The 11,391-nt window shown below is 67.2% G+C and overlaps 1 protein-coding gene across 1 annotated transcript; it reads left to right on the top strand.

Annotated features, from left to right (window-relative positions):
• Positions 1-2,282: 2,282 nt before the first annotated feature.
• Positions 2,283-11,366, top strand: LOC142483382 (mediator of RNA polymerase II transcription subunit 1-like; the record flags this gene model as incomplete). The annotated part of the gene is made up of 6 exons (XM_075583461.1): positions 2,283-2,465; positions 3,181-3,209; positions 4,231-4,302; positions 7,034-7,108; positions 10,961-11,034; positions 11,167-11,366. Coding segments are annotated over exons 1-6 (531 nt in total), but the record flags the coding sequence as incomplete, so codon positions are not given.
• Positions 11,367-11,391: the final 25 nt, after the last annotated feature.

The following is an 11,391-nucleotide window of genomic DNA, read 5'->3' as shown; positions in this document are numbered from 1 at the left end:
CTCTCTGTCCGCGCTGCAGCACAGGGGGCTCAGTCAGTCCCAGGCCCGCTCTCCGTGACCGGACACATGCCGCGCAGCGGGTAGGAACGGGCTGGGACGGGGCGATCTCAGGGTCTCCCCTTCTCTCTGTCCGCGCTGCAGCACAGGGGCTCAGTCAGTCCCAGGCCCGCTCTCCGTGACCGGACACATGCCGCGCAGCGGGTAGGAACGGGCTGGGACGGGGCGATCTCAGGGTCTCCCCTTCTCTCTGTCCGCGCTGCAGCACAGGGGCTCAGTCAGTCCCAGGCCCGCTCTCCGTGACCGGACACATGCCGCGCAGCGGGTAGAAACGGGCTGGGACGGGGCGATCTCAGGGTCTCTCCTTCTCTCTGTCCGCGCTGCAGCACAGGGGGCTCAGTCAGTCCCAGGCCCGCTCTCCGTGACCGGACACATGCCGCGCAGCGGGTAGAAACGGGCTGGGACGGAGCGATCTCAGGGTCTCCCCTTCTCTCTGTCCGCGCTGCAGCACAGGGGGCTCAGTCAGTCCCAGGCCCGCTCTCCGTGACCGGACACATGCCGCGCAGCGGGTAGAAACGGGCTGGGACAGGGCGATCTCAGGGTCTCTCCTTCTCTCTGTCCGCGCTGCTGCACAGGGGGCTCAGTCAGTCCCAGGCCCGCTCTCCGTGACCGGACACATGCCGCGCAGCGGGTAGAAACGGGCTGGGACGGGGCGATCTCAGGGTCTCCCCTTCTCTCTGTCCGCGCTGCAGCACAGGGGGCTCAGTCAGTCCCAGGCCCGCTCTCCGTGACCGGACACATGCCGCGCAGCGGGTAGAAACGGGCTGGGACGGGGCGATCTCAGGGTCTCCCCTTCTCTCTGTCCGCGCTGCAGCACAGGGGGCTCAGTCAGTCCCAGGCCCGCTCTCCGTGACCGGACACATGCCGCGCAGCGGGTAGAAACGGGCTGGGACGGGGCGATCTCAGGGTCTCCCCTTCTCTCTGTCCGCGCTGCAGCACAGGGGGCTCAGTCAGTCCCAGGCCCGCTCTCCGTGACCGGACACATGCCGCGCAGCGGGTAGAAACGGGCTGGGACGGGGCGATCTCAGGGTCTCCCCTTCTCTCTGTCCGCGCTGCAGCACAGGGGGCTCAGTCAGTCCCAGGCCCGCTCTCCGTGACCGGACACATGCCGCGCAGCGGGTAGAAACGGGCTGGGACGGGGCGATCTCAGGGTCTCCCCTTCTCTCTGTCCGCGCTGCAGCACAGGGGCTCAGTCAGTCCCAGGCCCGCTCTCCGTGACCGGACACATGCCGCGCAGCGGGTAGGAACGGGCTGGGACGGGGCGATCTCAGGGTCTCCCCTTCTCTCTGTCCGCGCTGCAGCACAGGGGGCTCAGTCAGTCCCAGGCCCGCTCTCCGTGACCGGACACATGCCGCGCAGCGGGTAGAAACGGGCTGGGACGGGGCGATCTCAGGGTCTCTCCTTCTCTCTGTCCGCGCTGCAGCACAGGGGGCTCAGTCAGTCCCAGGCCCGCTCTCCGTGACCGGACACATGCCGCGCAGCGGGTAGGAACGGGCTGGGACGGGGCGATCTCAGGGTCTCCCCTTCTCTCTGTCCGCGCTGCAGCACAGGGGGCTCAGTCAGTCCCAGGCCCGCTCTCCATGACCGGACACATGCCACGCAGCGGGTAGGAACGGGCTGGGACGGGGCGATCTCAGGGTCTCCCCTTCTCTCTGTCCGCGCTGCAGCACAGGGGGCTCAGTCAGTCCCAGGCCCGCTCTCCGTGACCGGACACATGCCGCGCAGCGGGTAGAAACGGGCTGGGACGGGGCGATCTCAGGGTCTCCCCTTCTCTCTGTCCGCGCTGCAGCACAGGGGGCTCAGTCAGTCCCAGGCCCGCTCTCCGTGACCGGACACATGCCGCGCAGCGGGTAGGAACGGGCTGGGACGGGGCGATCTCAGGGTCTCCTTCTCTCTGTCCGCGCTGCAGCACAGGGGGCTCAGTCAGTCCCAGGCCCGCTCTCCGTGACCGGACACATGCCGCGCAGCGGGTAGAAACGGGCTGGGACGGGGCGATCTCAGGGTCTCTCCTTCTCTCTGTCCGCGCTGCAGCACAGGGGGCTCAGTCAGTCCCAGGCCCGCTCTCCGTGACCGGACACATGCCGCGCAGCGGGTAGGAACGGGCTGGGACGGGGCGATCTCAGGGTCTCCCCTTCTCTCTGTCCGCGCTGCAGCACAGGGGGCTCAGTCAGTCCCAGGCCCGCTCTCCGTGACCGGACACATGCCGCGCAGCGGGTAGGAACGGGCTGGGACGGGGCGATCTCAGGGTCTCCCCTTCTCTCTGTCCGCGCTGCAGTTTGGGGTCCCACCTGAGTCCCAGTGGCACCGACTGTTACATCACCTCGGACATGTTCTACGTGGAGGTCCAGCTGGACCCGGCGGGGCTGCTGTCCGACGTCAAGGTGGCGCACCACGGAGAACCCCCCATGGTGAGTGTGGGGGCCCCCTCTGGGTCAGGCGGGCGCATCACAAAGGGTTAACCAGCACGTTCCCCTGGGGGGGGGACTTGGGACGGGAACGCAGAATGAGATGGACGATGAGAAGCCCCTGTCCCTCCCCCCCGTGTGTCCCCCCCTCCCCCTGTGTCCCCCCTTCACCCCCCGTGTCCCCCCCTCCCCCTGTGTCCCCCCTTCACCCCCTGTGTCCCCCCCTCCCCCTGTGTCCCCCCGTGTGTCCCCCCCTCCCCCTGTGTCCCCCCATGTCTCCCCCTCCCCCCTGTGTCCTCCCCTCCCCCCATGTCCCCCCTCTCCCTCCTGTGTCCCCCCTGTGTCCCCCCCCCCGTGTGCAGTATATACCTGTCGCTGTATATAGCCGGTACAGTATATACCTGTCTCTGTATATACCTGTCGCTGTATGTAGCCGGTACTGTATATAGCCGGTGCAGTATATAGCCGGTGCAGTATATACCTGTCGCTGTATATAGCCGGTACTGTATATAGCCGGTGCAGTATATAGCCGGCGCAGTTGCCGGAACTGTATATAGCCGGTGCAGTATATAGCCGGTGCAGTATATAGCCGGTGCAGTATATAGCCGGTGCAGTATATAGCCGGCGCAGTATATAGCCGGCGCAGTTGCCGGAACTGTATACACTCGTCACGTACAGCCAAGATACACTGAACCTTTTCCCTTCTCTGTCCCTGCAGCTTTGTCCTGAGTTGGTGCAGCAGTTAAGGTGAGCTGCCCTGAGGTCGCGGCGAGCTGCCCTGAGGTCGCGGCGAGCTGCCCTGAGGTCGCGGCGAGCTGCCCTGAGGTCGCGGCGAGCTGCCTTGAGGTCACTGCGACCTTGTGACACGTCCCGAGGACATTCCGAGCCCCCCCCTGACAGCCCCTCACCTTGCACCGCCCCCAGGCTGTCCTCATGCGCCTGACTCGGGGGGGGGGGACCCTGTGCAGTGGCAGCTCCCGGGTACTCGTGCTAGGGGGCGGGGGTGGGGAGCGCGGGGATGCAGGGGGATTTGTAGTGCGGGATGGGACGGTTAGCCGCGGCCATTTAGCTGCCCAGGGCCCCCGGCTGTTTCTGCCTTAGGTTGGTGGGTAGGGTAAGGGGGTTTAGGTTAAGGGTTAGGGTTTTAAGGGTTAGAAGTTAATGTTAGGGTTTAATAGTGTATGGGGTTAATGTTAGGGGTTTATAGGGTATGGGGTTAATGTTAGGGTTTTATAGGGTATGGGGTTAATGTTAGGGTTTAATAGTGTATGGGGTTAAGGCTAGGGGTTTAATAGGGTATGGGGTTAATGTTAGGGGTTTATAGGGTATGGGTTTAATGTTAGGGGTTTATAGGGTATGGGGTTAATGTTAGGGGTTTATAGGGTATGGGGTTAATGTTAGGGATTTATAGGGTTAAGGCTAGGGGTTTATAGGGTATGGGTTCATGTTAGGGTTTTATAGGGTATGGGGTTAAGGCTAGTGGTTTTATGGGGTTAAGGCTAGGGTTTTATAGGGTATGGGGTTTTAAGGATAAGGGGTATTGCTGTAAACCCTGGGGATTTAATAGGATGGTGTAACACGGCAGTTCCAGCCCTCTGCAATCTAGGCCTATACATCCACTTAGCGATGTTCTTCTGTTACACGCTTAGTAGATCGGTCCCACGGTCCCCAAGGGTATCCCTGGGAATCAGGCACCTGGGGGGAAGGGTTATCAGACGCTCAGCCTGCCGCTCCGTCAATGTGCGGGCGTTTCCTCCTCTTCTCGCAGGGAGAAGAACTTCGAGGCTTTCTCTCAGCACCTCAAGGGCCTGGTGAACCTCTACAAGCTGCCGGGGGATAAGTGAGTGGGGGGGACACACACCGGGGGGGGGGAGAGAGGGAGAGGAGGGGAAGGAGGGGGAGAGGAGGGAAAGGGGGGGGAGAGGAGGGAAAGGGGGGGGAGAGGAGGGGAAGGGGGGAGAGGAGGGGAAGGGGGGGGAGAGGAGGGGAAGGGGGGGGGAGAGGAGGGGAAGGGGGGGGGAGGAGGGGAAGGGGGGGGGAGGAGGGGAAGGGGGGGAGAGGAGGGGAAGGGGGGGGGAGAGGAGAGGAGGGGGGGGAGAGGAGGGGAAGGGGGGAGAGGAGGGGAAGGGGGGGGAGAGGAGGGGAAGGGGGGGAGAGGAGGGGAAGGGGGGGGAGAGGAGGGGAAGGGGGGGGAGAGGAGGGGAAGGGGGGGGAGGAGGGGAAGGGGGGGGAGAGGAGGGGAAGGGGGGGGGAGAGGAGGGGAAGGGGGGGGAGAGGAGGGGAAGGGGAGGAGGGGAAGGGGAGGAGGGGGAGGGGAAGGGGGGAGGAGGGGAGGGGAAGGGGGTAGAGGAGGGAAGGGGGGTAGAGGAGGGGAAGGGGGGTAGAGGAGGGGAAGGGGGGGTAGAGGAGGGGAAGGGGGGTAGAGGAGGGGAAGGGGGGGGTAGAGGAGGGGAAGGGGGTAGAGGAGGGGAAGGGGGGGGTAGAGGAGGGGAAGGGGGGGTAGAGGAGGGGAAGGGGGGAAGAGGAGGGGAAGGGGGGTAGAGGAGGGGAAGGGGGGGGAGAGGAGGGGAAGGGGGGTAGAGGAGGGGAAGGGGGGTAGAGGAGGGGAAGGGGGGGTAGAGGAGGGGAAGGGGGGGTAGAGGAGGGAGAGGAGGGAAGGAGGAGAGAGGGAAGGAGAGAGAGAGGGGAAGGGGGGGAGAGGAGGGGAAGGGGGGTAGAGGAGGGGAAGGGGGTAGAGGAGGGGAGGGGGGTAGAGGAGGGAAGGGGGGGAGAGGAGGGCAAGGGGGGGAGAGGAGGGAAAGGGGGGGAGAGGAGGGAAGGGGGGGTAGAGGAGGGGAAGGGGGGAAGAGGAGGGGAAGGGGGGTAGAGGAGGGGAAGGAGGGGAGAGGAGGGGAAGGGGGGGTAGAGGAGGGGAAGGGGGGGTAGAGGAGGGGGGGGTAGAGAGGAAGGGGGGTAGAGGAGGGGAAGGGGGGGTAAAGGGGGGTAGAGGAGGGCAAGGGGGGAGAGGAGGGCAAGGGGGGAGAGGAGGGAAAGGGGGGAGAGAGGGAAGGGGGGGTAGAGGAGGGGAAGGGGGGGAAGGGGGTAGAGGAGGGGAGGGAGGGAGGGGGAAGGGGGTAGAGGAGGGAAGGGGGGTAGAGGGGGTAGGGGGGGTAGAGGAGGGTAGGGGGGGTAGAGGAGGGAAGGGGGGAGAGGAGGAAGGGGGGCTGAGGTCGGGGAAGGGCCGGGTAGAGAGGGAGGGGAGGGGGGGTAGAGGAGGGAAGGGGGGTTAGAGGAGGGAAGGGGGGGGTAGAGGAGGGGAAGGGGGGGTAGAGGGGGGAAGGGGGGGGTAGGGAGGGGAAGGGGGGTTGGAACCACGCTGGACGGCAACAGGGTTCATCGTGTCCGCCTAGTAATATATCTATACGTGGTGCCCTGATCTCTATGGTGGGGGGGTGCATGCAGCCACAGCTGGGGTGAACAGCACGGGGTACTGTCCCTTTAAAGAACCGCTCAGCCGTGTAACCGCTCAGTAACCACTTAGTAACCGCTCAGCCGTGTAACCGCTCAGTAACCGCTCAGTACCGCTCAGCCGTGTAACCCGCTCAGTAACCGCTCAGTACCCGCTCAGTAACCGCTCAGTAACCCGCTCAGCCGTGTAACCGCTCAGTAACCGCTCAGTACGCTCAGTAATCGCTCAGCCGTGTAACCGCTCAGAACCGCTCAGTAACCGCTCAGTAACCGCTCAGTAACCGCTCAGCGTGTAACCGCTCAGTAACCGCCAGTAACCGCTCAGTAACCGCTCAGCCGTGTAACCGCTCAGTAACCGCTCAGTAACCGCTCAGTAACCGCTCAGTAACCGCTCAGCCGTGTAACCGCTCAGTAACCGCTCAGTAACCGCTCAGCCGTGTAACCGCTCAGTAACCGCTCAGTAACCGCTCAGTAATCGCTCAGCCGTGTAACCGCTCAGTAACCGCTCAGTAACCGCTCAGTAACCGCTCAGTAACCGCTCAGCCGTGTAACCGCTCAGTAACCGCTCAGTAACCGCTCAGTAACCGCTCAGCCGTGTAACCGCTCAGTAACCGCTCAGTAACCGCTCAGTAACCGCTCAGTAACCGCTCAGCCGTGTAACCGCTCAGTAACCGCTCAGTAACCGCTCAGTAACCGCTCAGTAACCGCTCAGTAACCGCTCAGTAACCGCTCAGTAACCGCTCAGTAACCGCTCAGCCGTGTAACCGCTCAGTAACCGCTCAGCCGTGTAACCGCTCAGTAACCGCTCAGCCGTGTAACCGCTCAGTAACCGCTCAGTAACCGCTCAGTAACCGCTCAGTAACCGCTCAGCCGTGTAACCGCTCAGTAACCGCTCAGTAACCGCTCAGTAAACCGCTCAGTAACCGCTCAGCCGTGTAACCGCTCAGTAACCACTCAGTAACCGCTCAGCCGTGTAACCGCTCAGTAACCGCTCAGCCGTGTAACCGCTCAGTAACCGCTCAGTAACCGCTCAGTAACCGCTCAGTAACCGCTCAGCCGTGTAACCGCTCAGTAACCGCTCAGTAACCGCTCAGTAACCGCTCAGTAACCGCTGCTCTCCACAGCAAACTGAAGACCAAGATGTACCTGGCTCTCCAGTCTCTGGAGCTGGATCTCACTAAGATGGCGGCCATGTACTGGTACGGAGGGGGGGGCCCTGATATCACATATTGGGGGCGGTCGCTGCGTTGGGTGATGGGTGCTGTATTTGGGGGACGATCGCTGCGTTGGGGAGGACGGTCGCTGCGTCGGGGGGTGGGCGGTCGCTGCGTTGGGGGGCGGGTGCTGGGGCGGGTGCTGCGTCGGGGGGGTGGGGCGCTGCGTCGGGGGAGGGTCGGGCGATGCGTCGGGGGGGTCGGGCGATGCGTTGGGGGCGGGTGTGCTGCGTCGGGGGGTGGGGCGCTGCGTCGGGAGAGGGCCGGGCGATGCGTCGGGAGAGGGCCGGGCGATGCGTCGGAGAGGGTCGGGCGATGCGTCGGGAGAGGGTCGGGCGCTGCGTCGGGCGATGCGTCGGGAGAGGGTCGGGCGCTGCGTCGGGAGAGGGTCGGGCGCTGCGTCGGGAGAGGGTCGGGCGATGCATCGGGAGAGGGTCGGGCGCTGCGTTGGGGGGCGGGCGCTGCGTTGGTGGGTGCTGCGTTGGGGGGCGGGCGCTGCGTTGGGTGACGGGTGCTGTATTTGGGGGACAGGCGCTGCGTTGGGGGACGGGCGCTGCGTTGGGTGACGGGCGGTGCGTTGGGTGACGGGCGCTGCGTTGGGTGACGCGCGCTGTCTTTGGGGGGCGGGCGCTGCGTTGGGTGACGGGCGCTGCGTTGGGTGACGGGCGCTGCGTTGGGTGACGGGCGCTGCGTTGGGTGACGGGCGCTGCTTTGGGTGACGGGCGCTGCGTTGGGTGACGGGCGCTGCGTTGGGTGACGGGCGCTGCGTTGGGTGACGGGCGCTGCGTTGGGTGACGGGCGCTGCGTTGGGTGACGGGCGCTGCGTTGGGTGACGGGCGCTGCGTTGGGTGACGGGCGCTGCGTTGGGTGACGGGCGCTGCGTTGGGTGACGGGCGCTGCGTTGGGGTGACGGGCGCTGCGTTGGGGGACGGGCGCTGCGTTGGGTGACGGGCGCTGCGTTGGGTGACGGACGCTGCGTTGGGGGACGGGCGCTGCGTTGGGGGACGGGCGCTGCGTTGGGTGACGGGCGCTGCGTTGGGTGACGGGCGCTGCGTTGGGTGACGGGCGCTGCGTTGGGTGACGGGCGCTGCGTTGGGTGACGGGCGCTGCGTTGGGTGACGGGCGCTGCGTTGGGTGACGGGCGCTGCGTTGGGGGCGGGCGCTGCGTTGGGGGACGGGCGCTGCGTTGGGTGACGGGCGCTGCGTTGGGTGACGGGCGCTGCGTTGGGTGACGCGCGCTGCGTTGGGGGACGGGCGCTGCGTTGGGTGACGGGCGCTGCGTTGGGGGACGGGCGCTGCGTTGGGTGACGGGCGCTGCGTTGGGTGACGGGCGCTGCGTTGGGTGACGGGCGCTGCGTTGGGTGACGGGCGCTGTCTTTGGGTGACGGGCGCTGCGTTGGGTGACGCGCGCTGTATTTGGGTGACGGGCGCTGCGTTGGGTGACGCGCGCTGTATTTGGGTGACGGGCGCTGCGTTGGGTGACGGGCGCTGCGTTGGGTGACGGGCGCTGCGTTGGGTGACGGGCGTTGCGTTGGGTGACGGGCGCTGCGTTGGGTGACGGGCGCTGCGTTGGGTGACGGGCGCTGCGTTGGGTGACGGGCGCTGCGTTGGGGGACGGGCGCTGCGTTGGGTGACGGGCGCTGCGTTGGGTGACGGGTGCTGCGTTGGGTGACGCGCGCTGCGTTGGGGGGCGGGCGCTGCGTTGGGGGGCGGGCGCTGCGTTGGGTGACGGGTGCTTGCGTGGGCGGGCGCTGCGTTGGGTGACGGGCGCTGCGTTGGGGGACGGGCGCTGCGTTGGGTGACGCGCGCTGCGTTGGGTGACGGGCGCTGCGTTGGGGGCGGGCGCTGCGTTGGGGGACGGGCGCTGCGTTGGGTGACGGGCGCTGCGTTGGGTGACGGGCGCTGCGTTGGGGGACGGCGCTGCGTTGGGTGACGGGCGCTGCGTTGGGGGACGGGCGCTGCGTTGGGTGACGGGCGCTGCGTTGGGTGACGGGTGCTGCGTTGGGTGACGCGCGCTGCGTTGGGGGCGGGGCGCTGCGTTGGGGGGCGGGCGCTGCGTTGGGTGACGGGTGCTGCGTGGGCGGGCGCTGCGTTGGGTGACGGGCGCTGCGTTGGGGACGGGCGCTGCGTTGGGTGACGCGCGCTGCGTTGGGTGACGGGCGCTGCGTTGGGGGGCGGGCGCTGCGTTGGGGGACGGGCGCTGCGTTGGGTGACGGGCGCTGCGTTGGGTGACGGGCGCTGCGTTGGGGGACGGGCGCTGCGTTGGGTGACGGGCGCTGTATTTGGGTGACGGGCGCTGCGTTGGGGGACGGGCGCTGCGTTGGGTGACGGGCGCTGCGTTGGGTGACGGGCGCTGCGTTGGGTGACGCGCGCTGTATTTGGGTGACGGGCGCTGCGTTGGGTGACGCGCGCTGTATTTGGTGACGGGCGCTGCGTTGGGTGACGCGCGCTGTATTTGGGTGACGGGCGCTGCGTTGGGGACGGGCGCTGCGTTGGGTGACGGGCGCTGCGTTGGGTGACGGGCGCTGCGTTGGGTGACGGGCGCTGCGTTGGGTGACGCGCGCTGTATTTGGGTGACGGGCGCTGCGTTGGGTGACGGGCGCTGCGTTGGGTGACGGGCGCTGCGTTGGGTGACGGGCGTTGCGTTGGGTGGCGGGCGCTGCGTTGGGTGACGGGCGCTGCGTTGGGTGACGAGCGCTTTATTTGGGTGACGGGCGCTGCGTTGGGGGGCGGGCGCTGCGTTGGGTGACGGGCGCTGCGTTGGGGGGCGGGCGCTGCGTTGGGGGACGGGCGCTGCGTTGGGTGACGGGCGCTGCGTTGGGGGACGGGCGCTGCGTTGGGTGACGCGCGCTGTATTTGGGTGACGGGCGCTGCGTTGGGTGACGCGCGCTGTATTTGGGTGACGGGCGCTGCGTTGGGTGACGGGCGCTGCGTTGGGTGACGGGCGCTGCGTTGGGTGACGGGCGCTGTGTTGGGTGACGGGCGCTGCGTTGGGTGACGGGCGCTGCGTTGGGTGACGGGCGCTGCGTTGGGGGGCGGGCGCTGCGATGGGTGACGGGCGCTGCGTTGGGTGACGGGCGCTGCGTTGGGGGACGGGCGCTGCGTTGGGTGACGGGCGCTGCGTTGGGTGACGGGTGTTGCGTTGGGTGACGCGCGCTGCGTTGGGTGACGGGCGCTCTGTTGGGGGGCGGGCGCTGCGTTGGGTGACGGGCGCTGCGTTGGGGGCGGGCGCTGCGTTGGGGGACGGGCGCTGCGTTGGGTGACGGGCGCTGCGTGGGTGACGGGCGCTGCGTTGGGGGACGGGCGCTGCGTTGGGTGACGGGCGCTGCGTTGGGTGACGGGTGTTGCGTTGGGTGACGCGCGCTGCGTTGGGGGGCGGGCGCTGCGTTGGGGGGCGGGCGCTGCGTTGGGTGACGGGTGCTGCGTGGGCGGGCGCTGCGTTGGGTGACGGGCGCTGCGTTGGGGGACGGGCGCTGCGTTGGGTGACGCGCGCTGCGTTGGGTGACGGGCGCTGCGTTGGGGGGGCGGGCGCTGCGTTGGGGGACGGGCGCTGCGTTGGGTGACGGGCGCTGCGTTGGGGGACGGGCGCTGCGTTGGGTGACGGGCGCTGCGTTGGGTGACGCGCGCTGCGTTGGGGGACGGGCGCTGCGTTGGGTGACGGGCGCTGCGTTGGGGGACGGGCGCTGCGTTGGGTGACGGCCGCTGCGTTGGGTGACGCGCGCTGCGTTGGGTGACGCGCGCTGCGTTGGGTGACGGGCGCTGCGTTGGGTGACGGGCGCTACGTTGGGTGACGCGCGCTGCGTTGGGTGACGCGCGCTGTATTTGGGTCTCTCCTAGGCAGGCGACCAATGCCGGGACCCTGGACAGAATCCTGCACGGCGCGGTCGGGCTCCTGACCCCGCGGAGCGGAGGTAAATCCCCTTCTAATGCTAATTGTGGAGTCGCTGGGAGTGAAGGGGTTAACGGTCACCTAACCCCCCCTCTCTCCCCTCTCTCCCCCCCCCCCCCTCTCTTCCCTCCCCCCCTCTCTCCCCTCCCCAAAGGGCACGCGCTGAGCCTGACGTATTACGTGTCTCCGTACGATCTGTTTGACGATGTCACCGCAGCGGCCGTAGCGCAGAATGAAGGACAGGGTGAGGGGGGCGCACGCGTTCTGGGTCTCACGCAAGTCTTCGGTCTCATATTTCACCTCCAGAGGAGCGCCACGGATCCGGGAGCATTAAAGATGTCCTCCCCCCGCAGGGTGACACAGTGACACAGCCAGGAGT

Source organism: Ascaphus truei, unplaced genomic scaffold (genome assembly GCF_040206685.1).
Source record: "Ascaphus truei isolate aAscTru1 unplaced genomic scaffold, aAscTru1.hap1 HAP1_SCAFFOLD_3244, whole genome shotgun sequence".
Lineage (NCBI taxonomy): Eukaryota > Metazoa > Chordata > Amphibia > Anura > Ascaphidae > Ascaphus > Ascaphus truei.
This window is presented reverse-complemented; position numbering and strand designations above follow the sequence as displayed.